The sequence below is a fragment of the Chionomys nivalis genome, chromosome 7, assembly GCF_950005125.1.
Source record: "Chionomys nivalis chromosome 7, mChiNiv1.1, whole genome shotgun sequence".
NCBI lineage: Eukaryota > Metazoa > Chordata > Mammalia > Rodentia > Cricetidae > Chionomys > Chionomys nivalis.
The window spans coordinates 66588087-66615949 of record NC_080092.1 but is presented as its reverse complement, the minus strand read 5'-3'; the positions used below and the strand labels follow the sequence as shown (position 1 = coordinate 66615949).

At 51.8% G+C, this 27863-nt stretch overlaps 1 protein-coding gene across 1 annotated transcript; it reads right to left on the bottom strand.

Annotated features, from left to right (window-relative positions):
- On the bottom strand, positions 1-27863 carry Tbx4 (T-box transcription factor 4). Its single transcript, XM_057774995.1, has 9 exons — positions 27694-27863; positions 24005-24199; positions 23259-23353; positions 15695-15814; positions 14790-14937; positions 3691-3843; positions 2923-3011; positions 2608-2843; positions 1-735 (listed from the first exon to the last, which is right to left on the bottom strand). Exons 2-9 carry the CDS (start codon positions 24194-24196, stop codon positions 116-118), a joined length of 1653 nt encoding a protein of 550 aa, XP_057630978.1. The 5' UTR covers positions 24197-24199; positions 27694-27863; the 3' UTR covers positions 1-115.

Sequence of the window (27863 nt, the reverse complement as noted above, 5' to 3'; positions counted from 1 at the left end):
CACACACACACACCTTCTGGAATACCTCCCCATGTTTCTTGGCAGTGCCAGCCACCCACAGAGGTTAATTCTGGATTGACATGGTCCTGGGGTTGTCAAGGATACAGCAGTCTCGTCATCCATCAGTCCAGTTCTCCACAGTCCCCACTCCTGAATGGTACTGTAAGGATGATTCTCGGGTCAAGGAGAAGCTCTGGGAGTAGAGGAACTCATTGGCAGCGTTCAGGTGTGGGGAGGGCGGCTTCCTCTCACACACTGTGGGGAGGCCACGCTCTCTAGGGAAGGAAGCGGAGGGCCCCCGTTCTCGGGCCTGAGACTGGGGCAGTTGATTGTACACACTGAAGTGGGCATTTCCTGGTGGCTGGGTGCTCTGGGCCGAGATGGTGGGCAGCCGTGGCATCATCGTGGTGGTGGCGAAGTGTGCGGGAAAGGGCTGGTAAGGCACAGTCTCCATGGTCTGCACGCTGTAGCTGGTGTACGGCGAGACCGACGTCCACATGTTACAGCTCAGTGGGGGCGGGGGCAAGTCGTCCACAGCAGACACCCCCGCAATCTCGGGCCCTGAACTCGAGTACATACAGGCCTCTCTGGGGGTCACCTCACTGCAATAGGAAGGGCTCAGCATCTGCTGGTCGTAGGGAGGGGGAGAACGGAAGTAGTGATCATCCCCCACCGAAGAGGGGGTTTCCAGATAGGATCGCTTGCAGGGTAAGTCCAGGTGGCGGGCACTGTCTGCTGGAAGACAAAGAAGTGCTCAGGAAGGGGTGTTCCCAGGGGCCAAGGGCCTGGTGCACCCGCCCACCCCCACGTGCCAGGACAGCCTGCCCTTTTCTCTCAGCACCGGCCCTGGCCCCATGCTGCCTGGTACTCCCAGAACCGTTTGAATCAGCTGCGGCTTTTATAAGGTGGCAATGGCCAAGAAGTAGTCAGGTGATGGACCCTCATCAAAGGCCACGGGGACACCGCATCACTGGACACTGAGGAACACACTGCATCAGGCAACACAAAGCTTTGCCAGCCCAACTCTCGGGATGCTCAGAGCCCCTTCTGCACACTGGCATTCTTGGGCTAGCCCAGCCTTGGCCCAGGAGAGTGAAGGCAACTGCCAGGACGAAGCAGGCCCAGAGACCACATCTGTCAGAACTAGCCAGCAAATTAAGGCCATGATGTTACTGCGGAGAGCCTCGGGAAGGAGGCGGTGGGCCAAAAAGGCTTGTAGGCAATCTTCTGCTGTTTGGAGGTGAGATGAGCAGTTTAACCCTATGGTTTTCAAAAGGAAGGCATATCTGCGGTTGTCCTGCCAATCCCAACTCTACAGCAGCTGCACTAGCGACAAGGGAAAAGACTGACTGTTCAGGCTACTTTGAGACACTCTGGAACGACGCCAGCAGCCACCACAAACCACATCGCTGCATCTTCCAACACTGCCACCCCCCTCCCGCCCCGCCCCAACTGTGTGGGATCAACCCTCTGGAGTAACATGTCTGCCCCTGGGACCCAGAGGTTACTGAGGCCTGAGGGCTGGGGCAGCCCCCTCTCAACAAACTCAAGAACACTTCCCCTCTGTGGCTGATCTTGGCTTCCCTCCTGCGCTTTCTTCTCTAGGGATCCATGTTTACAGGGCTGGGCAACCTGGAGGAAGAGGGGTGGACCTCCTAGCCCCGCTGTAGACTGACTGATTCCTGGCTGTCCAGGGATACTTAGGCCTCTTTTCCCACGTCTTCCCGTGATTGGCAGATGGCCCAGTTGCTCTGGAAGGAGCAAAGGGCCAGACAGGTAGCATAGGCTCGAAGGCCATCAGTATGTGCCACAGCTACTCAGTTTGGTTGCTGACCTATGAAAGCAGCTATAGACCACATATGGGATAGATGAGCTCCAGCAAAGCTTTATTTATGAAATTTGACTACTATAGAATAACATGAAAAGCCCACCTTTTTAAACTAAAGAGGCAGCATCAGGTCTAACGACCATTCCTCTGACCTCCAGGGGACTCGGTTATAATGGGACTTGCATCTAGGACACTTGGCACTCTGCCAGGCTCATCTCTAGGAGTGAGCTGACAGAATGTTCTGGATTAAAGCAAAAGACTTGCTCCCAACAGAATTTTGGAGACCTAAGAAGATCTCTTGGCAAGGTAACATTAGTCGCGCTTGAATCTGTGGAAAACAGGGTAGGCAGCAAAGCCTGAACATGCTGGTTTCCGGGCCAGTGTTAGAAAGAAGCCAATTGCCCAGTCACTCATTTCAGCTCCCAAGAAACCAGTGGGCATCCTCAAGGGCTCAGTGGAGAGCACCAGACCCAGCACTGTGGGTCCTCCCTGCTTTGCGGCTGAGACCACCAACAATCTAGCTTCCCACTTCCTTCTAGGCAGAGCCGAGCATGAGGAACCCCATCCCGGCACTCGGGAGGCAGAGGCAGGTGGATCTCTGTGAGTTTGAGGCCAGCCTGGTCTACAAGAGCTAGTTCCAGGACAGGCTCCAAAGCCACAGAAACCCTTGTCCCGACAAAACAAACAAAAAAGAACTGTCTGAGGATTCCCAAGGTCACAAAAAAGTGAGAACCAATAGGTCTGCACGCCCAGCCCTCAGGCTGTTCCCAGATCCCTACCTCTGCGCTTCAGGCAGTGGTAGAAGAGGCTGGAGTCCCTCTGCGTTGGGAAGGTGTTGAGGGGCAGGTCCTGGGACTCTGCAGCAGCGAACTGCATATGTGCCCCGTTCTCAAACTGGTAGTGCTGTAGCGCCTGGTGCGCGCTGTGCAGGGGGCTGACGTCGGGCTTAGCTGAGAGCTGGCTGGAGACGAGCCTCTGCCTCATGATGCTTTTGGAGATCACCGGATACTCCTTGCTGGAGGAGCAGGGAGAAAGTGAAGATGCTTTAGGGTTCCTGGTTCTTCCCGTCCCACCCCTGGCCAGGGCAGCCCCACCTCTGCAACCGGGCCACACGCAGGTCACTGTCGTCACTGCCCCGGAATCCCTTGGCAAAAGGGTTGTTTTCAATTTTCAGCTGTGTGATCTGTCGGAAAAGGACACACAGAGTGGCTGGGAGGAGAAAGGACAGGCTGGCTTAGTAGCCCTCCTCACCCAGCCCAGGCCTAATGAGAACCTAGGTATGGCCTGGAGAAGCTGAACCCCAGTCCTGAGCCAGCGTGCCGTCCAGGACCAACTGGGTCTTCCTTGACCTGGCTGCTCATAGAAGCTTATCCCAGGTTGTCTGCTCTTTTTGCTTCAGCCCTCTGGCGCTTTCTTCTGACCCCTGCATGTGTCGATCCCCTTAACGATTCTGTGCGACTGAAAATCTGACTTGGCCACACTTCTAAAACCCACTGCAGCCTGTGACCAAGGGAGGAGGTGGTGACTGGCACATGCCAGCCATCTAGCTGACAGAACCCAGGTTCCTCTCCCTGCCAGCCCAGAACTATCTCTACAAGAAGATTCTAAAAGAAAAGAACCCGACCCTCACACCCCAAGGTCGACTCCATGCCTCTAGTTTTCAGCTGCTGGCCTTGCTCTGCCTTCTCCAGGACTCCTTGGTTTAAAACCTGGCTGTTTCCTAGTATGGCGATCTCGCTATCTGTACTATTCTGCTTTTCTGTTCGTTATTTGATGTGCCCTGGGGTCGGCAGCAGCCTCACTTCACCTCAGGGAAGAAGGCAAGTTGGATGGGGTTTCAGTGTGGGTTGGGGTTACCATACCTTGTGGTTCTGGTAGGAGGTCACGGAGATGAAGGATGTCTCTGGAAACACGTGGGTGCAAAAGGCTGTGTTTTTGGAGCCAAAAGCATTGTTCTCATCGGCCTTAACGATGTGCAGCCGTGGCTGGTACTTATGCATGGAGTTGAGGATGATCTGTGAGAGAAGGTCTTGATTTGAGCCCCAGGCTCCACCCCCTGGGTCCTGGCTGGCCTCTTCCTGAGAGCCTAGGACCCAGGCCTGAACCCAGAAATGTCTCAAAGCTCCCAAATAGAGGAACTGGGGTCCCAACTCCATCCCCACAGCCTCCCTTAGCCTCTCTGTTCTAGGGGCACCTTATCCCAGCTTTTGTGGTGTGGGACTCTTTCACCGTGACCATCAAGAGCCTAGAGAAAGGGTAAGTCCGTACAGCTGAGTTAGCCGAGCTATAGGCAAAAGATCAGGGCGCTGACGACTCACTGACCCTATGTTCCTCGCCTTCTCTGGAGCTCAACTGTGAGATCCTAGTACACAGCCTGCCCCCTCCCCTCAACCTACAGGTGTCCTGCCTTTCCTGGAACTGCCCACTGTAAGGGCTCAGCCACTACCTCTCACATCTGTCAACAACTACGGTAAGGGTTTGCAGGACAGGAGAGAAGGGGAGGGAAAGGTCTTGCTCTAGCTTGGGGCCCAATGCAAGACTGGGGCTTGCTGCCCTCCGAGCTGATCATGGCAGTTCCTAGCCTGAGGAGCACTCATCAGTGACAAGCCAAGTTCCTGAACTGATGCCTGGGCCTGTAGGAGACCTCGAGCACCCAAGAGCTGCGGGCTTGGGGACAGAGGTCAGCCTAGCTGAATGAAGCTTAGGGAAGAGCCCAAGATGCTTGGTCACCAGAGCCCAGCAGAAACACACAGTAGTTAACTGCCCCAATGTGCTTCATATGGTTGTGCCCTCACGGTAGCGGCTACATCAGGTGCCATTAAAATGCATTTTTTATCGTTGACATTTGCCAGACACCCTTCCACTGGAGGCAGGACTAGGAATTTGGGGCATTTTATCAGCTCTGCTACATCTGTTAACCCTTTGCTTTCTATCTCAGTTGCTGGCCCTGGGCTCCTCTTCCCCTCAAAATGCTTTCCTCTGCCTGGGGTGCCCCTTCCAGGCTAGGCTTGCCTCAGCCTCTGTGGAATGAAATATTTAACCCTTGGGTGGCCTAGTGCCCAGAGAAAAGGCCCAGTATTGGTTCTTTTCTGGAAAGCCTTGCTGAGTTCTGAGGCCCAGAAGGTTCCATGCTCATCTTGCATCTGGAAGGCTGGTGCAGGCTAGTTGTGGGCTTCTGCCTGCCCTAGGCTCTGAAGTTCACCTAGGTGCTCTGGCCAGCCTTTCTGTCTTGTACAGCAGCCATTACCTTCTTGGGGGGGGTAAAGGCAAAGCTCTCTGGTAGCAAAGGACACTGCCCAACTCAAAACGAGGCAGAAGAACACATCTTTCCTGCAGCCAGGAATGTCCTGATATGGCAGAGCTGGGCCTTACAGAGCACCTCAAGACTTGTCACCTTGTACAAGTCACCAAGGCATGGGTACTCAAGGAGGACCTCTGTTCCTGGGGAGGCAGCCTGGGTGTGTCCCCACCTCAGCATGGTCCTTCCTGCTGCACTGGAGTTCTTGTGCATCTAGGCCTGTCTTCTCTCCTTCTGCAAGGCCAGCCCTGTGCCGGACCTCCCATATCTGAAGCTTCTCGCTCTGCCTTGCCTGTGCCATGTGGCTTTCTAATTCTTAACTCTTCAAAACTACAAACTCACCCAGGGCTGGAAATGGGGGCTCAGTTCCCACTACCACTAAAATAAACAAACTTTCCCAAGAAAGGGTTCTATCTGTTGTTCTTTTGCACGTCAGGATTCTTGGCTGAGTGAGCGCAGAGCCGGGCCAGGCCTCCAAACCTCTAGATTTTACTTTGCTCACCAGAGACAAGTTAATCTTGGCATTTTTTTTTCCAGTCAGAATCTGAAAATGAGCATGTATCCAATACAAACTTTCTATGGCCATTCACACACTGCAGCTCCCCCAAATGCTGGATGGGCCCCAATCTCTCTGGTTCTCCTAGGCTGGCATCACCAAGGCAGACCAGACAGAACCCCAAACCACAGCCATTGTGCCCAACTCTGCAGCCGCCACAATGTATCCAGGAGCACAGGCTCTTCCTTTTCCCTTCTCCCAGGGCCACTCCCACCAGTTCCATGAAGTTCCTATGTTCAGAAGGCCACCACTTTAGCCCATGACAACGTTCCTGATGACTTGGGTTGAGAGACTGCCAAAGACACCTTCCAGGGAACAGAAACTGTGGGGCCTGCAGAGGCAGGTAGGAGCCCTTAGAGCATCTATTCTCAAATGACCCTTTCACAGGGTCACCTAAGAGCACTAGAAAACACAGATTTACATTATGACTCCTAACAGTAGCCAAGTTAGTCACGAAGTAGCAACAAAAATAATGTTCTGGTTGCAGGGGAGGCTCACCACAACATGAGGAGCTGTAGGAAAGGGGCACAGCGTTAAGAAGATTGAGAACCACTGCATTAGAGGGAACAGCCTTGGCTGCAGAGAAGTTCCCTGCTATGGCTCCACCAGCTCCAAGTCCTGAGCAAGTTCTTCCCCCAGACACTAGGGTCCCCATCTGTTGAAGTACAGCTCTCAACCAGGTGCTCTCAAAAACCCTTCAAGCTCTTAATAGTCTGGAACCTGTCTGGAAGGACCCCATTCATCAAACCAGTGCACATGGAGATTTGGACCCCAGTACTGTGAGCCTGAGAGACTCTGAAAGAATTCACATGATGGAGGTGGATCTTGTATTTATCTGTTGCTTTCATTGGTTAATTAATAAAGAAACTGCCTTGGCCCATTTGGTAGGCCAACCCTTAGGTGGGCGGAGTAGACAGAACAGAATGCTGGGAGAAAGAAGCCGAGTCAGTGAGTCGCCATGATTCTCCCACTCCAGACAGAGGCAGGTTAAGATCTTTCCTGGTAAGCCAGCTCATGGTGCTACATAAAATATTAGAAATGGTTTAGATCAATATGTAAGAGCTAGCCAATAAGAGGCTGGAACTAATAGGCCAGGCAGTGTTTAAAAGAATACAATTTGTGTGTTGTTATTCTGGGGCATAAGCTAGCCCGGCGGGAGCTGCTCCTAATACTACACTCACACACCTGGCTCCAGTCAGGAGCTCCTCAGGTGCCGCGTTCCCTTGCCTATCTGTTGTAGAGTGGTGCCAGGCCAAACGGGCTAGCCAAAACCACCCGAATGCACGGCTGGTCCCCCGTCATCATCACTGTTCTACAGAAATGGGATTCATTATGTTCTGGCCACAATTCAGAAGCCTGCTCTATTTTAACAATTACAATAGCGCCAGACATCCATCTCAAGGGCTTACCATGCGTGCTTTGCCACTGAGGTCTAGATTTAGCCCCACTGGAATCCAAGAACTTGAGAGCCCTAGAAAGGCAGAGTGCAGAGGGGGCTCTGACCCAACCCCCTGGACTTACAATGAGGAACAGAAGGCCTGGAGTGGGAACATGACTCGCCCAAGGACACACAGCTGGACGAAGACAGGCGACCCAGCAGATTCCAGATGGCCTTGGAAAAAGTACACCCTGCTCTCGATAAACCTCATGACTAATAAGAAGGTGTCTGCTAGACACTGTAAGGACCATGGACCCCAAAGCATCTGCTCAGATACCAGCCACACAATGGCAGGCCCACGTACATTCTGTCGCATTTAAAACTGGATTTACCCAGCATCGTGCACTTGCTAAGATTACTTCCTCTACCCTGCCCAGGTTAGGATGTGGATAGGATCTACAGGAAAGCGGATGGGCTTGTACCTGCAACACCAGGACTTGGGAGGCTGAAATGTAAGAGGGACCCCAAGAGATCCATGTCAACCTAAGCCGTGGAACGAGGTATTTGTCAAAAAAAAGAAAGGGGAGAGAAATAGGAGGGTGGAAGTGGGAAAACAAGGACTCAGGCAAAGACCTTCAGCTCATGTGAGAAGCCTTGAGCTCGCTCCCAGGACAGCAACCTGTGTTCTCACACACAGCCAGGAACCCTTTTACCTCTTCCCACAGCCACAGCCATGAGTAAGGGGTCAGGAGAACGTAGCCTTCATGCCAGGCCCTGGCGAGGTATCTTACATACCTCGTAATTAATCTTAACATCTTATTACAAAGTCAACATTGCCACCCTCATTTTAACAGACCGTGGAGAGAGCGTCAGAAGACACCTGGACATCAGTCAGCAAGCCAAAGCAGAGGCAGAAGCAGCACTAACTCCTGAGCTGCACTTCCGTTTACCTACTGTGTAGGGTTAGCCTGACAGGCCCTCAGGTCTCTAGCTTCTAAGGCACTGGTAGGGTCTTGGCACACTATCAGGAAATGGGGGTGACAAAGAGGGAAAGGAGACATAGATCTATGGGGGGACAGCAGTCCCTGGCCCAGGAAAGGCCACCTGTCTGAACAGCACCCCACTGTGTGGGCTCATGACTCATATGCTGTCTGCCAGCACCCACTGGCTTTCCTGGCATCCAGACACAATGTGAGACATACCATCACCGATAATCCAGTGGTGAGAAAATACGGTGCATTTGTGGCAATGATACCCGAGATGAGACCCCACAGGGATGTGTAGAGCCTTAGGGAGGGCACCTGAATGCACTCCGAAGGACAAGGAGATGATTCCAGTCAAGAAGAGGGCATTCCTCGCAATCCTCCCAAAGCCAGTTTACAATCTAAAGCAATTACTGTAGAAACACAAGTTTCCCTCTCAGCTCCACACGCTGATCCTACAGTTCATACGAAACACACACACAACTCGCCAAGAAGGAAAAAAAAAGCAGAGCCAAGGGGACAAGCCCTGCCAAACTCTAAATGTATCAAGAAGTCTCAGCAGTTAAAGCGATTGGCACATGAATAAACAAATTCACATGGGGACCCAGAGTGCAGAAGAAGGGAAAGAGGACCCTCCGTTACTGATGATGGAACAGCCAGGTAGCTCTCTCAAAAGACAGAAAAATCAGAATTGACACCTCCATCAGATGCTAGCATAGTTCTAAAGGGTTCCTATTTTGTACTTAAAAATAAATCCAGAGCCAGGCGATGGTGGCGCACGCCTTTAATCCCAGCACTCGGGAGGCAGAGGCAGGCGGATCTCTGTGAGTTCGAGACCAGCCTGGTCTACAAGAGCTAGTTCCAGGACAGGCCCCAAAGCTGCAGAGAAACCCTGTCTCGAAAATAAATAAATAAATAAATAAACAAATAAATAAATCCAGAGCCGGGCGGTGGTGGCGCACGCCTTTAATCCCAAGAGCTAGTTCCAGGACAGGAACTAAAAGCTACAGAGAAACCCTGTCTCAAAAGTCAAAAATAAATAAAAAAATAAATCCAGAGCTGGCAAGATGGCTCAGTGGTTAAAGACATCTGCTGCCAAGCCTGACCACGTGAGTTTGATCATAGAGCTCACACAGTGGCTAGAACAGCTCCCCAAAGCACTCAGGAAGCTAAGGCAGAAGGATTGTAAGTTTGAGGCCAAGCTGGACTGCACAGAAAGATGCTAAAAAAGTACCCAAGGAAAGTTCCCTCATAAAGAAATGACTGAGGTCTTCCCAGAACCTATAAAGGAAGAAAGGATAAATTCAATCAAAAACTTCTGCCAGGGAAAACCACGACCACCGTGGGCCAGATCAAGTGACAAACTGGCCAACGCATTAGTCGGGACCTACAGCTTCCACATTTATAAAAGCTAAAAACTGATGAGTTCGAAAACCTGAGGGGAAAGTGGAGGAAGAAGCACATGGTTCACAGAAAAGGAGATGCCCAGGGAGAAGGGAAGGAGACGTGAATTAGAACTACAATTGGCTCCTATCGTTTGCCTATCTTAACTGTCAGGGATCTAAAGGGCTGGGGCTGGGAATGGCTTTGTCAGTACAACCATGAGGACCCAAGTTCGATCCCCAGGACACATGTCAAAAGCCAGGCATTGCGGCACATGCTTGTAACCTGCAAGCTGAGGCAGTGAGCGACGGGACGGTCCCTGAGGTTGGATGCCCAGCGTATCTAGATCAGTGAGCCCAGGTCCAGGGAGAGCCTTTCTCAGAAGAGAAGGCAGGTGGATGCAGGGGGATCAGCATCCAAGGCTGACCTCTGATCTCCACATGCGTGTGCACACAGGTGCAAATACACCACATTCCCGTGAATGTGTAGGCATACACCACATACATGTACACAAGAAAGGAAAAGAATAATCGAGAAAGCCCGCCCTCCCACCCTGCAGGAAGGCTACAGTGGGCACACACATGTGTGGATTCCCCTGACAGCAGGGAGGTGACTATCTTCAAAACTCTCCTTCCCAACTGTGAACAGGCCATTTACTGCACACACGTATCTGGCACCCACTCAAGCATAATCAAGAGTGAAAAGTAGCCAGGTGTGGTAGTGTATGCCTTTAATCTCATCCTCGGGAGGCAGAGGCAAGCGGAGGCATACTCTCTTGGAGTATGAGGCCAGCCTGGTCTAAGTAGCAAGTTCTAGACTAGTCAAGGCTACACTGGGAGACCCTGCCTCAGAAAACAAAGAAGTGAAAAACAGCCTAGGATAGCGACAACACCTATAATCCTAGTACTCAGGAAATGAAGGCAGAAGGATCACAAGTTCAAGGCTAGCCTGGGCTACTATGCCTCAAAAACAAACAACAAAACAAAACAAAAACAAAGACGGAAGCACCTGGCAAAGCAAAGTGCTTCATGGAACCACAGGAAGGTAGATCGCAGCTGCACTGGAGGCAGAGGGAGCTCTCTCTGAACAGAAGGATCGCCAGGGTACATTGTTCACAGAGCAAGGTGCACAAGGCATTGATATTTTAGCTTATTCTGCCTGTATGTGCCAACAATGCCGAAAGTAGGAACAGCGGCTAACATCACAGCAAAAACACTTGCATTTACTCCGTGACAAATTTTGTATGTGTTGTGCTGTGTTTGTGCACACGTGTGCATGTGGAGGCCAGAGGTCAGCATCCAGCGTCGCCCTGGGTTGCTCTCCATCCTACTTTCTTAGGCTCTGACAGAATCCAGAGTTCACTAATTCTGACAACTAGGCAGTGGGGTCCACCTGTCCACACCCACAGCACTGGGGTTGACAGACATGCCACTGGGCGGGGCTTTTTGACATCAATGCTGTGGATCTATCTCAGGCTTATGTGGACCAACTAAGCCATCTCCCCAGTCTCCCTGGTGATGTATTTTTAAATCCATGTGACTGTGTTTCTGATTCAAAAATCAACTGTAGAGATACAAATGGAAGCACTCAGATACAACTTTGTAAGTACAGGGATGAGAAGGTGCACATGCTCTGAGCACACAGAGAGCCTGTGCCTCCTCCCCAGAGGAACTGTATGTGAACTCAGAACCAAGGCTAAGGAATGGAAGAAGGTAAATGGGATGGGAAAATCACTATGCAGTGAATGGGGAAGCTATTATTCATATTGGGTAAATATTTTCCAGTGTAGCCTCTTGCGGGGGAAGCACCCACACTCTTGTGAGTAACCCTATATCTATGCTCTGTGAGTAAACCAATAAGCTCACTGTTCCTCAGGGTGAACTTTGATAGAATCATACCTTGGTATGTCACTGGGATGTTGGGAAGGGGGAAAAGACATTATGAATACCCCTCTCCACCTCCAGTGTACCTATGTCTCGTTAAGAAATTCAGATGAGCTGGGCAGTGGTGGTGCACGCCTTTAATCCCAGCACTCGGGAGGCAGAGGCAGGCGGATCTCTGTGAGTTCAAGGCCAGCCTGGTCTACAAGAGCTAGTTCCAGGACAGGGAACCAAAAAGCTACGGAGAAACCCTGTTCGAAATAAAATAATAATAATAATAATAATAATAATAATAATAATAATAAAGAAATTCAGATGAATCTCTGAGTTTGGGGTCAGCCTAGTCTACACAGAGAAACTCTGTCTCGGGAGGGAGGGAAGAAAGGAAGGAAGACAGACAAACAGAAAGAAAGAAACTTCAACGAGGGCTATAGTCCTTCCCAGTCAGAGTCACCCTGCGAGACGGCCCTTTCCCCTCAGCCAGCTGAAAGCAGAAAGGCCTGGCACAGATGATGGCGGGCATCTATCTTCCCGCACTCAGAACTAAGCACAACCCACTGCACACATGGCCTTCCCGCCTCCAGATTTGCAGGAAAGCAAGACCTATGTGCCAGTCCCTACGGATCTACTTCATCCTACTTGGCTTCCTGAGTATTGCTAGACTCTTAAAAGACGAGGAGGGAAAGAGGGGACGCGCCTTATTTCCATCACGGGGCCACCTAGCCAGGGCCTCCTGGAAGGGTGGGGGTGGGAGGGAAGCAGCAAGAAGTCAGGTCTGCAGCAGCACAAAGACAGAAGTGGAGCTGAAGGTGCACCATGCTGCAGCAGTGGCTGACCTACTTTACTCCCATGATCCTTTCTGCTCCTGCTGCCGGCCCCTCTCTTAACAAAATCCAGGTCATACGCTGCGCCTGCCTGCCCTCCGGAGCCTCCTTCTCCACCGTTTTTACTAGAAATTTCCTTGTGGGTGTTTGCTGCAAAGCCCCACATGGTGAGGCTGGAGATGGCTCAGTAGCCGCAGTAGGTGCTCTTCCAGAATACCTGGGTTCAATCCCAGCACCCACATAGCAGCTTACAAGAATCTAAAATCCAGGCAATCTAATGCTCTTTTCTGACCTCCTCTGGAACAAGGCATGCACACAAAACACCCACAAACATTATATTTTCTTTTCTTTCTTTTTTTTTTTTAAAGAAGCTTTTAAACCCCACAGGTTTCCCATTTAGAAATCAACCCTGACTTTGGGAGCAAAGTGGTTTCTAGCCAAGTGGTGTGAGAAGTTCCTGTTCCAGATTCCATCTGCCATGAAAGACGAACTGCTGAGCCCAAACCCTCATACCTGGTCCTCAGAAAATTAAGAAAAGCATCAGGCAGAGCAGTGGTAGCACACGCCCTTGTTTTTTTTTTAAATAATTTATTCATTTTTACTTTATGTGCATTGGTATTTTGTCTGCATGTATGTCTTGCGAGGGTGTCAGATTCCCAGGAGGTAGAGTTACAGGCAGTTGTGAACGGCCATGTGGGTGCTGGGAATTGAACCCAGGTCCTCTGGAAGAACAAACAGCCAGTGCACATAACCGCTGAGCCATCTCTCTAGCCCCAAATAGCAGCAAATGACCTTGTAGGTGTCATGCTTTTTTGGGGGCGAGGGGAGGTTCGAGACAGGGTTTCTCTGTAGCTTTGAAACTTGCTCTGCAGATCAGGCTGGCCTCGAACTCACAGAGATCCGCCTGTCTCTGGTGGCACACGCCGCCTTTAATTCCAGCGCTCGGGGAGGTAGAGGCAGGCAGATCTCTGTGAGTTCAAGGCCAAACTGGTCTACACAGCAAGTGCCAGGACAGCCAGGGCAACGCAGAGAAATCTCAAAAAAACCAAAACGAAACAAAAAAACCATGAGGAGCCACCAAGGATGGGGGATGAGCTAAGAAAACATAGAATTTTCTCCTTCTAAAGAGCTGGCTTTCCGAGCCTGGGTACCTTCTCCTCTCACCTTCTGCAGGACCAGGGAAGTAGAAATGTCTTAGGAAACACCTTGTAGCTGGGAGCCATGGGAACAAGCAGGTGTACCCAAGATCCCATCCAAACCCTTAATCTCAGGATGCTTTCATCTGTCAAGCTCCTGACTCGCTCGACCGGCCAGTGCTGCATGAGCCTGTAGGGTTAGAGGGCCCTGTCGCTACAGTCCCCACTGACATCAGAGGCCCTCCCTCATCTTGTAAGCCCCATACCACAGTCCAGCCAAGCAAAGTTCAGCAGGAGTCACATGGGCAGAGACCTGGCTAGGATTTGCTTTGGGAGTTGGGGCTTGGCTGCCCCTCCCCACTGGGATCTGTATGGGAAGCCCAGGATAGAGACTTATAAAACAGAAAAGGTTAATTTGCTGCATCCTGTACTCTAAATGTGTATTTACACCACCAATGACCAAGAAGAAAGCTGGATCAGATTCTGAAACTGAAATCAGGAGCTTCCCGTCAATCAGGATGAAGCACTTCCGGCATTCTCCAGAAAGAACTTTTCTTCTCGGGACCCTGACTTGTACTGACCCTGGCTCAGTCTCCCCAGAGACTGAGCTGAGCAAGAGGCCTGTACCCTTGTCCCACGTGACCTTTGTGTTCAGGTGTGCAGCACCTAGAGGCCTCCACCGCCTGAGGTTCCCCCACACCCCTGCACCACACTACCAGAGAATCTCAGGCATCCATGGAATCAGGGTCTGATGCCCCGCAAGACGATACTGGCTGCCAGGCTTCTGTTTGCAACACATTTGAGCTAAAGATTTTCACATAAAAACTTCCTTTCTGTGGGCCTGCCAGGGCCAGATGGGGAAAGAATGAGCCTGAGAAACTGGGATTAGGATGTTTGCAGGCAGCCACCACTGCTGCTCCTACTGCCATCACCCCGGTCCTGACCTATGACCTATGAACCAGACCCCAGGCAGCGGCTGAGCCAGGAGCCAGAGGTAATGTTCCCTTTCCAGAGGTCAGAAGGACTTCAGAATTCACATCTGTAGAGTCTAGCAGAAATAGGTTTTGGGCCCCGTCTCGGCATCACCACCCCCACCATGGTCAGCATCACCAGTGTGGCCATCATCACTACCCGTCAATCATCATCACAGATGCCAGCATCAGCAACATCTTCCATCACTACCACCTTCCTCATCATCTCCACGGCCATACTCACTGTTCACTTGGCTCTTCTCTAAGGAACTTCCTGCATACCCCCCCATCTAGGCCTCACTACCACGGAAGGCACATAAAGTCAACCCCAGTCTCTATACACGGAAACAGAGACTCAAAAAGGCTGAGAGTCTTGCCCAGAGTCGCCAGCTGGCGAGGAGAAAGGGGATGCACAGCTGATGTGCAGGGTCAGAGGCCTGATAAAAAGTGGAGTCTCTCCTGTTCTCAAACCTTAACACACCCCCCCCAACACACACACACACACCACCATGGCTGCTCTCTCTCCCAAGACCAGACCACCCCGGTCCTTACATGGCCAAAGGGGTCCAGGTGGTTGTTGGTCAGCTTCAGCTTCTGGAAAGAGACCAGCTGCCGCATCCAGTGGGCCCCCGTGGCAGGAGAGTCTGGGTGGACATAAAGCCTCCCCGGCATGGCTGGCTCAGCCTTCCCTGCGACCATCCTGCAGACAAAGCAGACAGCAGCAACTGAGTTCCCTGGGGTCTGGCGAAGCCAAACTCCCCATTCCCCCTGAGAGCAAACCAAGGCCCAGTGCAGATGCAGGGGGAGGGGAGGGGAGTAGAGAGGAGGGGTTAGTGCTTCCCAGCTCCTCCCTTCACTTCAGAAGGAAGGTGCCAGCATTGACTTCAAAGACTAGGGCTGTTTATAGAGACACTTCAGGCAGTGTGGGCACTTCTGTGTGTTTTAATTTTTTTTGGTTTTTCGAGACAGGGTTTCTCTGTAGCTTTGGTGTCCGTCCCAGAACTAGCTCTTGTAGACCAGGCCCTCGAGTGCTGGGATTAAAGGCGTGTGCCACCACCGCCCGGCCTTATTTGTAAGTTTTATTTATTTACCGACAGTGCTTTAACCCCTGAGCTACCAACCCCTCCCTCCACCCGCCCCCTCCCACCCAGCACACCCTTATATATTTTTTTACTTTTCCAATGTGGTAAATGTGTCAGCTGCAACGTCTCAAATCCAAAGCCTGTTCTGAGTTCTAGTCTAGCTTTTGCATTTATGACCTCCGCCACCATGGACCCCAGGGAGTTCCAGTCAGATAGATGTTCCAGGGCCCATCAAGGACCAGCGTGAAGCCTATACACCTGCCTCAGGCCCTGCCCGGGTGCAGGAAGCACCCCAGCAAAATGACTCTGGGCAGTAAAGACTGACTGGAAGAAAGAGCGCCAGTGCCGAGGAGAGACAGGCCCTGGGCCTCTTACCACTTATTGTCGCAGAACTTATAGCGGTGGTCGTCTGCGGGGACGATGTCGATGAGCAGGATGTACTTGGTCTTGGGGTTCATGCCCGTGACTTTTACCTTGTAGCTGGGGAACATCCTCCTGAGGGGGTCAAGGGTTTAGGCGGCACAGTGGGAGAAACAGCAGAGTAGACGTAAGAGCGGACGCAGAGCCCTTTTAGCCAAAGGTCATGACCCACTTCTCTCTTGTCCTCACTGTCCCACAGGACAGAGCTGTCCAAACCACACCAGACCCTCCCACCAGCTGCCAATCTACACCCAGAAAGACAGCCTACACCTTGTCCAAATCTCCCTCCGCGGGAATCCCCCATGATTGGGACCTGGTAGCTGTGAACCACAGCAGGCAGCATAGAGACCCTGTTTGGGACAGTGAGGGGGCATTTCAGTAGCATTCTAGCTGCCTCAAATTGTCCCCAGTCCTTTGCTAGCTTACAAACAGCTGAAGTTCTGAGGTGACATCATAGGGCGCTAGTGCAGCTGCCCTGGACACCACTGTCAGCGGCTCCCATAGGCAGTGAGATGCCTTTCTCATAGATAAGAGAACTCGGGGGAAACCCTGCTAAGCCTGGTTCTTCCTGTGTGAGCTGCAGGGGTATTTCTCACGGTGCATGCTTCACTGAGGCCATACACAGCACCTTGACCAGGACATGGGCCAAAACATGGAAGCGGAGATCAGCCTGTCATTGATCACAGTCGGGCCCAGCTCTAAGGAGCTAAGCCTCGGTCCATCTGCCCAGATCTCCTGTGCCTCAGTTTCCCTACCTCTCAAATAAGGATAATATTGCTACCATTTCCTTGATTCTCTGCTCTGTTCCATGTCCCACAAGCCAGGGGTATGGCCTAGATCTCTGAAAATGGACCCAACAGAAGCGAGTCTTCCAGTTCCTGTAGCCCGTGATGAAACTGTCCAGGATGCTAATTGAACATTCTGAGAAGAGCTCCCATAGGGCACTCAGTACCGACAAACCTGCAGGAACACGGAGCCCTCTGCTCCTGCTGAACCAGAGCAGGGCAGACAGAACCCCTCCCTCACCTCTCCCCTGCACAGGAGCCTCCAGCCCCTCCCCAACTGACTCCCCACAAAGAGGGCTGGAGATGGAACTCAGGTGTAGACCACTTGCCTAGCACACACTGGGTCAGATGATCCTTACTATATATGGGTCACATACTCCACTTCAAACCAGCATGGCTGTTCCTCCCGACCTATAACTCTAGTACTCAGAGAGGCTGAGGCAGGGGGACTTCTGGTTAGAGCCCAATCAGAACTATATACCAAAAAACCTTTTCGAAAAATAAAATAAAAGAGAGAAAGAAAGAGAAAAGAAAAAGAAAAATCAGCAGGGCAGGGTGGTGGTGGTGCACACCTTTAACCCCAGCACTCCCAAGGCAGAGGCAGGTGAATCTCTGAGGCCAGCCTGGTCTACAGTACCAGGACAGCTGGGGCTACACAGAGAAACCCTGTCTCGAAAAACAAAAACAAACAAAAAACCAAATCATGAAGGGGTTTCTCAGGAGAGAAGCAGGGTCCAAACCTGACCGAAGCCACAGATGTGGGAGCCTCAACCCACCCCTCCACTGTGGTGCTGAGAATCAAAACAGCACCAGCAAGCCATTCACTAAGCCAGAGAACCTCACAAAATGCTGCCCTGAAAACCTCAAACAGATTGGACACACCCACCTCCATTTTGTCATCAGTACTAGCTTGCCTGGATAGGGTAGGACTTCAGGAAAGAATAAAGTTCTCCACAGCTGGCAGACCCCACAGCAAACTGGGACCCTGAGCAGAAAGGTTCTGGAATAAAGTTCTCCACAGCTGGCAGACCCCACAGCAAACTGGGACCCTGAGCAGAAAGGTTTTGGAAGAGTTGGTTCCCCTCCAGGACCTGCCTAACCCATGCTACAGGAAAGACTAGGACACACACTGCAGGGAGAAAAGGGCGGCTATGGTGGCCCAGGCGCATGTGCATGAGCTTGTGGATCAAGTGCGCATGTGTGCCTGTATGCGTGCCTGGAAGTGGGGGGAAGGCAGTTCTTAGTACAAGTCTAGGGACTTATAAACCGTGTGGAAGAATTTGTCTCAGATGTCGATTGAAAGCATTTTAAAATCCACCCCCTCTCCAAAAATGGGGCGGGGGGGGAGCCAGAGAACTCAGGAACCCAATCAAGCTTCCTCCTTCAAACCAGCCCTCAGCCCGGCATAGGGGCATAGCTGGAGCGGGTGCCACTCTGTTTTCTGGCCCTGCCTCACTCCTGGTTGGTCTAAAGCTAAAGAGGAGGGCAGCGGCTGCCTTGCCTCGCCTTCCCTAGGGGAAGGCCAAGAACCCTGTCCTCTCCAGGCCACCTTTTCGTAACTGCTACAGAAAGAGCAACAAAATGGGGCAGCCCTGGCTGTTGGGCCCGGGTAGTCAATTGCTGCAGGTGGCACCAGCAGAGGACAGCCATAGCCCCCTTCTAGGGCCAGGAAGAAATGCCTGGCCGCCACTACAACAGTGTGTGTAGACTGGAACGAAAGGGGACTGAGGGGTCCTGACCTTGCCATGTTGCCTCAGCAGCTCAGAGGGCCAGGCAGACACTCAGACTCCTGTACTCTGCTCCCAAGGCTTACAGGGTCTGTGCCCTTCCAGAGGCCACTTTGGGGAGGTCTCGGGGCACTGGTGTGGGGAAGGAGAGTGCCAGGATATTTGGTGTGGGTCCCCTGCCTCAGGATGGACTGTCCTCTTAGAAACAGATGGCCAGGTCTAAGCCAAGCTTGCTGAGGGCATGCTTCAAGGGCCTGCAGACCATACTGTCGGGGCCCCAAGTGCTGCCAGCCACACCATGCTCAATATCCAGTTGTCTGTCCAGGGTGGAAGGGCGGCTGCCCCTGATTTGGAAAAAGGTTATTGCTGGAACCCAAAAGCCCAAATTGCAGGGCTGTTCATCAGGTGAGCAGGCCTCCACGGAAGAGGCTAGACTGAATTTGGAAGCTGTGACTTCCTTAGCGCTCTACTGACAAAGTTCCTCCTAGCTAATGAAACACACGAAATGATCCTGTGAGCTATATAAGTTATTTCTGATTGACGACATTAAACGTACCTGAAAATAACACCCTACAGTGTATGTGTGTGTGTGTGTGTGTGGGGGGTCGCTCAAGGCTGGGAAGGGAGGTGCAGGAAGGAGGGTGTCACTAGGTTTAGCTGTTGCTGAGCCTCACACGGCCGGCACCCTTCTGTAACCTTCGCGCATGCCCCCGCGCCTTCTCTCTCCCCGCCACCCCGAGTCCCCGCTCCCGCGCTGTCCCCAGACAGCTGCGGCGGCCAGTACGCGCGGAAGCGGCTCCGCCAGGGGAATAAACACGCTGGCCGCCTGGCCGCCCGCCGGGAGCAGATGAAAGCCGGGACCTCCCCTCTGATCAGCAGCCGGCTCTGAAAGGGTACCGGACCCGAGCCTTTATCTGCTTCTTACTCGGAAATGGCTTTAGAATGAGCTGCTAGGATAAGCTTCCTCTGTATGCAGGCCCGAGGCTGGGGGGCGTCGTGCTTTTGGCCACAGATCTATAAATGCAAACTCCCCGCCGGGAGAGGACTCAGCGGGGATGGCTGGCTCCTGGATCTTCTGGTTGTCAAACGCAAGGCGCCGAATTAGTGCACACTCCCACATCCCGGGGACTGAGTGGAAATCAAGATCTTGGAATCTCACCAGACTCTCCCTACCTAGCTGAACGCCCCCCGACTTCCTTGAGGGTGGAGGCCTGAAGCAGTTGCACGTGCCTTCCCTTAAATGCAGGCATTAAAACCGCCAGAGCGGCGGGCGAGAAGTGTGGAAAGTGGTTTTCAGGGTGGTAGCGGTGGTGACCCGGAGGGCACTCAAGAAGAAGGCTAGGGGACTGGGGAGGTTCTCCTTATCTGGATGGTGGTTACACCCTGGGTTCATTGTTGTTTTGTTTTGAATTCTATAGGGCTATAAACTTTAGATGGGCCGGCATTCTCTTGCAGAAATATTCCACTCAAAGAAACCTACATTTAAATGACACGTGCTTACACACACACACACACACACACACAGGGTTCCCTCTTAGAACCTTGAAGGGAAGCAAAAATGCAAAACGAGCTTCAGGGGAAAGGCAGGGATCACTGGAAAGCCCGCCCATCATTTTATCCTTAAAATCGTGAGGTCTTGTTGAGAAGGGGTGGGCAGGGCAGCAACCAAAGGTGTGTGTGGGGTGAGGGCTGTCTATATTCTGGCCAGATCTTTTGGAGCCAAATGATTTCTGAGAGAGAGAGAGAGAGAGAGAGAGAGAGAGAGAGAGAGAGAGAGAGAGAGCTCCTCCCTTTCTAATATACCCAAAGCATTTTAAAAGACGTATTTTCCCTGAGGGGAGGGTCTAGGGAGGGTGTGTGGAATGGGTGCTGTTTGGGAAGGTCAGTTGCTTTGCTCGGAATTTTTTTTTTTTTTTTGGAAGGCACTTCCTTCTGATAGACTTTTGCTTTCAGAAAATACTTTAAGATGAGATCAAAGCGCTCTCTCCCCAACCCACTTTCCCAGTGTCTTCAACCCTTACTTCTCTTATCACCCACGCCACTGGGCTCTGACGCTCTGTATACAGAGCAAGGGCAATTGGCTTTGAAGCCCGGGATTAAGCCAGGCCAAATCCTTGCCTCAGAATAACAAACAATACAGGTTCAACAGGAGTTCTCATCGGTAGTTCATTTTTCAAACGCAAATTCACTGTCACTAACACAAGCAACATTGAACTCAACAGGCTATGAAGACTGATAGTGGAGATTTATCTGGTGGCAAAACCATGACCTAGGAGAAGGACAGTCAGATGGGTAGGAAATGTTCATTTTTGGAAGGTTTATGTTTAATTTTTTGTGGAGTTCACTTTTATCTGTGTTTGGGAGGGGGAAAAATGCAGTTTCTCACATGTATCAAGCTTGGAAGGGATCTGAAGCCAAGAGAGAAATCTCTGCCATTACCAACATGAGTGCTCTGCTCTGAGAGGAACTGAGACTGACTAGGAAAGGTCTGACTCTCACGTCACACCTGGCACCCTGGGTTCTTGAGCATTTTAGTCAAAGACACTATCCAAAGGGGCTGGTTCTCTCTCTTTTTTTTCTTCCCCTCTGGCCTTCAGACTTTCAAGGACCTGATGGGCGGGAGACTTGTGAGACAGTCTTGAGAAGATTCTGGCTCCCTTCTCCAGGGCCCCATTCTTCCCTGGCCAGACAGCAGATATCTATGCCCCTAAGCAGCCAGAGTCTGTCTCTAGGAGCAAACAATCCCAAACTTTACAGGGCATCAGTAAAGAAAAGGAAAAGAGCCATGGAGGAGGTTTTTCCATCTTAGAATCTATGAACCGGGCCATCTGCTGAGAAATGAGCATGCCCCAGGAAGGGTACTGGTAGTTGTCTGGGACAACACTGGGTGGAGTGGGTGGAGTGTGGAAGAGCCAAACACAGCAGGCCGCACCCAGAGACCTCCTGGACACAGCCAATGAAGGAGATCTCTGAAGACAGTGGAGTTCTGGAGGTGTAGCTCAGTGCCTGTGCAAGATGGGGTGGATCCTAGCACAAACACCCCCAAAAAAAGATAGTAGAAAGGTTTGCAGGAAGAAATGGGGCTCTGAGATCTGAAGAGGAAGTGGATGAGGCTAATAAGTTTTTCCAATTAGATTTGGTATAACTTTCCACCAGCGAAAAGAACGTGAGGACCACGTAAGTGACCAGAATCCTCACAGTCATTTTTAAACTGTCAGCGCCATCCCCCCTCCCCAGGCCCATCCCTAGGTAGGATCACTAGGAGAGGGCGCAGGTTTCTGACTCAGATGATGGGCTCTGCAGTGTGGATTTAAGGACTTCTGTTGGGGGGGGGACCCACACAGGTAGAAAAGCTCACTGAAAACCAGAAACTCATCTATTCAGAGAACATACCCATTATCTATTTTTAAGATACTAAAATCTAAAAATGTAAAGTCTGGAGAGTTCTTTCTGTTTTCCTTCCTCCATGTTAGCGGGCACAAGCGAACAATCCCCCTTTCTCCACAGCTGTAATGCACCTGACGCTTGCTTTACCAGCGCCTTTCACAGAAGCCCCTGGTTTGGGTCCCACAGTTAGGAAAAACGGCAGCTATATTTACAGTTGTCACTTTCAAACACCTGGCACCAAGGGCCACAGGACAATAGTTTCTCGCCCAAGTTCACCCATGACTATTCTGCCAGGCCACCCTCTGCCAAGAACACTGAAGTGTCCTCTTTTTCCATCCCCCCAAATGCAGAAAACTCGGGGCCCTAAAACCAACCTTCATCCTTCCCTGAGAAGCCCTGAGTGACCATGCCATCTTTCTGAGACAAGAGGGTGACCAAGTGTTCATGTTTCCATTGTCAATAAAATTAAAAACAAACAAAAAAATCTTCACAATGCCTGCGTTTGGGAGCAGACAGGAAGCACCCCAGTATCCATGCACTGCACACAGTACCCCACTGATTTTTATTTCTTTTGAAACGAAACTCTGTCATGGGCTTCATGAACAGCAGAATGAAGCAGGACCTTTTTCACTTGTGGGTGAAGGGGAAGCAGGTAGAGACCCGTATGGTGTGGCCCTCGTCTGAGGATTGCACAGATGGAAACAGTTGAGCTGGCAAGAGAACACTCCTCCCACTACAGTCTGACTCCACATCCCTGGCCCTTGATGGCTTACCATCTGATTTCTCCAAACAAGTTCCAGGCTCATCACCAGGGAAATGGATATTGTCTCACCTAATTTGCTCCCAGAGACCAAAACCAAGGGTATGGATGGAGAAGGGCAGAGTCTCCACAAGAGCTTTCTAAACTGTAAGTTCCCAGGGTCTATCGGGGTCCCCTTCACTTGCTAACTGCTCCACTGGACCACTCCTGTCCTGTGCCAGCCAGCCCACCACAGCCGCTGTCTCCTTTACACACATCCACAGGCTTGTGAGCTCTCAAGAACACACACACGCTGCTCGCGTCTTTTTCTTCTCACCCTCTCCTTCCTCCTCTCCCACAGACACCAGTGCATTTTAAAGATGTTTCCACTTTATAAATCACCCTTCGCTGGCAGCCACCGAGAGCTAGGGAGGCGCCCGGACAGCGCACTGACCCGGTGGTGCCTTCTCCTAGGCTGAGGAGGGTGTTGCCCTAGGATAAGGAACTTGGGGTTCATGCTGCTCCCAAAAAGTTTGGGCGATTGAGAAACACAACCTCAGCCCGACCCTCACCGGGAGGTTAGTAGGCAGAGCAATTCCCCCGAGGGCCAAGCATTCCTGCAGGTGGCCTTCGGGTGTGGCTGCGCTTGTTTGCACGTCATCAGCGTAATGCTGTCCCTTCCGATCCCCTCAGGTTCAAGGAAGGTGCAAAAGCTGTAGGTCCCGCCGGCTGCTGTAGAACGCGGAGCTGGGACCTCAGTGGCTGATAAAGTTCCCATTGGCCCAAGACCAGCAACCCAGAGGACTGCAGAGTCCTCTCCCTACGAGCCTTCCTGGCAGACACATTTTCCTGGCTCCCACCTGCCGCTCTCCCCGACTGACCTGCCGGCCTTGGTGATGATCATCTCGGTGCCCGCTTCGTGGAACTTCTTCCACAGCTCCTTCTCGTGCAGCCCCACCTTGATGTTCTCGATGGTCTGGGGATGGGAGGGAGGAGAACTGGTCTGCCTGGCTGGCCCACAGCTGGGCTCCACGCGGAGCCTGCATAGAGTAGAGCGCAGACCAACGAAGCGTGCAGAAAAGCCAGCCCTCGAGCCTACTCCTCGAGATTTCGTTTCTCACAAAATTATTTTGAACCACTGAAGATTTTGAAGCTTTGAATCAGAGATTCAAACTCCTTCCCTTGGGGCTTCACCTACTGATGATTGATCCTACAGAGGACACAAGGTGACTATGCCATGCAGACGACACTCCACACTTGTGGGCGAACCGAGGGACACCGAGAAAGGCTCAGGGGATGCGGGTTGTGGTGATGGTGCACGGTAGCGACTCTAAAACCTTCTCAGTGACAGTTCTGTGACCTTCCTGTCTGTCCCGCTCCCTAGCTTTCACTCTTTTGGGGTCTTCGAAACTGGACATTGGTTTGGGTTCGTTCTCTGAATCAGGGATCTCCCTTCCAGGGCTGCCTCAGAGTCAGCCCCCGAGAGTTCAGGGTGGAGAAGAACCCTCCCTCGAAAGCAGAGAACACAGCCATGCCCAGCGGAGAACCAAAGGGCTGACAGTCTCGGATCCCAGGAATCCTAACTACGACCCACGAAGGACCAGCACAAACAGCTCGACGCCCCTACCTGCTCCGCGGTGGCAGCGGCGACGTCGGCGCCCTGGCCAGGGGGGCTGCCTAGAGCTGCTCCGCTAAGACCCGGCGCGGCCAGCGCGGGCTCGGGGACGTTGGTGGCGTTGGTGGTGCTGGCCTCCCCGAGCGCTGTGCCCGGGGCCCGGAAGGCCTCCTCGCTCTCCGACAGGCCCTTATCCTGCAGCATCTCCTGCGGGCACAGCACACGCCGAGTTACTCAGCCAGATCCACACTGGCCAGAGGCCCCGCGGCCCAGTGGAGCTGAGCCCCCGGGGCTTCTGGTGGGTGCCCCGGCACACGTGGACCCCGCCCCCTTATGAGCTAGGGGAGGGAGCATGCGGGAGGGCAGGACCCTAGCCTCCTCCCTTCAGGTTCTGGACCTTGGGAGGTCTGCCTGCCCCCAAGACTTGAGGTTGTGTGATGAGTAGGTCTTGAGGAAGGACCGCCTTCCCGCACAGTCTCAGCTGCACCCCGTGTCCCTCCCTTTTGCTCAACTGGAGCCGAAAGCCTGGGTCTTCTTGACCTCTCGGAAATAACTAGGGTCTCACTGTTGGCCCAGGGTACTCAGGACACTACCTGGGCTTGTGGGAGAGGAGAGCTAGGCCTGAAGTCAGGGCCCTGGTTCCTGCAGCCCCACACCTGAGAAGGGCCCAGAGCTGGGCCGCTTGAGGCCAGCGCTCAGCTTTCTGCCCTCATCCAGCACCTCAGTCCAGGCAAGTGAAGACATCCTGAACCAAACGCTTCCAAACCCCACACCGCATCCTCCTCACCCAAGGAGCACGCTCTGTCTTGGGGTCCCTCTGATCCAGACCCTGAACTCTGCCAGCGGCCTCCTCAAACTGTCCACACATTCGCACAAGCTGGCTCACACACTAGCTCTCCGGTTCCAAGAAGTAATCTGTGTTGGGCCAAAGGATTCAAAGACCTCTTAGCTAAATACTAGGCCAGTAGGGCGGGTCCATCTCACAATCACAGTCTGACCTTGCCTTGGGGCACAGCTAAATTTCCCCGAAGTCTCTGGGCCTATTCACCTGCCTGCTCAAGTGAAAAGGAAATATCTAGCTTGCTTGCCAGGACCAGCCTGTCCTGCATCCTTCCGGGTGCCGCCATATACTGTTCTATGCTTCCCTTCCCAACACCCTACTCTTCCTTTAGAATCTGACCGAGCTTTAGTGGGCTTGCTGTGTGTCTTGGCGAAATCTCTCCCTTTTGTCGTCTCAGGCCCTTTCTGTTCTAGCCCAACTCTCTGGCGCTGCATCCCCAGGCACAGGCCCTCACCTAACAGGATCACCAGCCTCTGCGGCCGGGACTGAGACTTCGGCTCCCAGGGCCTCCAAAGTAAACAAGCCAAGTGCAACCGAGGAGATAAAAGGGGGCCAGGGCCAGCCAGGGCTGGGAAAAGCCCATAAAGATAAGGCTGACAGCCCAGCCACAGCTCGCCTAGAACTAGCAAGGCTCCCTGGACATGGCCTGCCCCTGCACCCTGCCTTGAGCCACGTGCTGGTTCCCCCGTAGGACTTCGAAAATCCAGGATTCCGGGAGGGTCTTGGCTAGTGCGCAGCCTTCCACTCCCACTCTATTTGGGCTCCAACCAGAATGGGTACCTATGCACCGCCCCGCCCGCCCCAGGTGCGGAGGCTCTCAGGGCCAAGAGCAGGGGCTGCCTGCGGCGCTACGGAGGTCCCTCGTCACCCGGAACCAAGCAGCGGCCTTGCGGCGGCTCTTCACTCTGTCTGCGCCGCTGCCGGCTGCCCTTCTACACCCGCCGCCAGAGTTACGCGGCGCTCTCCTCCATCGGGGTCGCGGATCGCTTTCCTTCGCCACTAAGTCCCCGCTCGAGACACCCCCACACACACACACAAGATTCCCTTTTTCCCTCCCCTTTGAGCGCTCCTTTCGGTCCCAGCGCTGGCATCCTGGGTCCCGCGCTCGCCCCAGACTCGGCGCCCAGGCCCTTCACGTCGCGCGGGCTGCACTGCCTCAGAGCCTGGAATGGTTACTTTGGGCTACCTCATTTTTCGGGGGGCAGGGATAGCATTTTCTTTTCATATTTTTTACTAGTGATTTTTTCCCTTATACTAGGGAGAAACTTTTAAAAATATTTACAATTTTCAATGTTTGGTTATCATCGAAGTGAAATTCTGATCAGTTCGGCAACATTAGGAATATTTATGCCTAGCTCTGCAATTATTTTATTCGTGATTTTAACGCTGTAAGGATGAAGTGGGAGTTTGGTTGTTGCTTTGCTGTTACTGTTTCGTCCTTCAGCGCTTCTCAGGCACATTAGTAATACCGTTACCAGTATCTAGGTCATTAGATACGTGTTCAATTGATCCTTTTAACCTATCATTATTTTACTTGTACTGGGTATCCCATTCATGTTCCCACTTCTAGCTCTTCATTCTATTTAAATTTTCATAAGTTAAGACTTAGCATAATTGAAATATTATTGTCCCCGATATTCAGGTTAATTTTCTTTACATCGTTAGAATATTTCTTGTTACCTTGCCATGATTTGTTTCGTTAGGGTTGTGCATGTTACTCTAGACATTATTATTTATCATCTCTCTATAATATCTCGCTCATGACTTTGCCGTTATTTGCAACGGTATGGATCTTAGTTTGCCTGTTATTTTTCATCACTTCACCGCTTCTTGCTACTTTATCATCATTTGTAATATTGCTGTAGCCCGTATTACTCTGATTATTTTTCAGCACGTTGGTATAATACTTACTACTCAAACATTATTTATACTGTTATGACTATTAATAAATTATATCATAAATTCTCATTACTCCAGTAATCCTCATCACTGTGTCCCTACATGTATTACAATTACTTGTTAATGGTTAATATTTAATATTGATATGATATTAACAATGCATCGTATGATAGTCTCGCATCAACACTGAAGGAATTTTCCTTAATATTTGCGTTGTTCATCTTTTTCCTCGCGTGTTTCCCACAGTACCTCAGTTTAGCAATTTGCTAAATCAGTATTATTCCTTATATACAATGGACAGGGACTTTAATACAATGGTGGCTCCTTTGTCTCAGTATTTGAATCTACTTCGTCTTCAGTCCTTTTCAAATGGTTATTACTATTTTCATTCGATCTTGAAAAGGACTGTTGTGCTAACAAAAAAAAATCCTAAGTATTCTATCAGTTAACCGATTCGCTCTGTTTCTTTGGTAATTTCTCACATTCTGGTAGTTTTGAGCTATTGTTACTTCTGTAACGGTCACTGATTTAAATCTGATGAATCCGTGGCAACTAGGTTCTGATCACCTACATTTCATCATGAAATTTCAGTTTTCACCGTCAGTCTCGAGCCCTTTCTTTTGGCCTTTCTTATTCGGCTGATTCAAATTTCAAGGCCACCGCTCTTGTCCTGACGAAGCTGCGTCTTAAGCAACAATACTCTTTGGTCCCTAGACCCATTTAGTCCCATACTTCTGACTAAGGGCTTGTGCTCCTGCCACTGGGTATCCAGCCGAAGCAGTGATCTGACTACTGAGGCTCAGTCGTGGTCCTACTGGGGGCTTTGACCACCCGTGGTCCTTAGACCAATTGCCCCTGTTCTGCTCATCTCCACCCCGCCCCATCCTGCTGCTTAACCTTGAGCTGGGTGACCCCAGCCCCGCGCCCCGCTCACCCGCAACGGGCTGGAGCCCACACTCACCCTAACTGCACAGCAGCATGCGGAGGCGCCTGCGGCCCCAGGTCCACAACCAGTTCAGGTCGGAGAGGCGTGGGACCGTGAAGGCTCTGCCTGGGCCTTGGGTTACAGTCCCGATGCCCGCTACGTCCTCGGGGTCCGGCACATCCCGGGTGTGGAGCGGGCCCTTGATC

Coding starts and splice junctions, on each gene's coding strand:
- Tbx4 (XM_057774995.1), bottom strand. CDS start 24,196: ATGCTGCAGGATAAGGGCCTGTCGGAGAGCGAGGAGGCCTTCCGGGCC. Junction 3,844..14,789: donor ACCTGGACCCCTTTGGCCAT/GTAAGGACCGGG, acceptor CTTCTCTCACAG/ATCATCCTCAACTCCATGCA. Junction 736..2,607: donor CCACTGCCTGAAGCGCAGAG/GTAGGGATCTGG, acceptor TTTGTCTTCCAG/CAGACAGTGCCCGCCACCTG.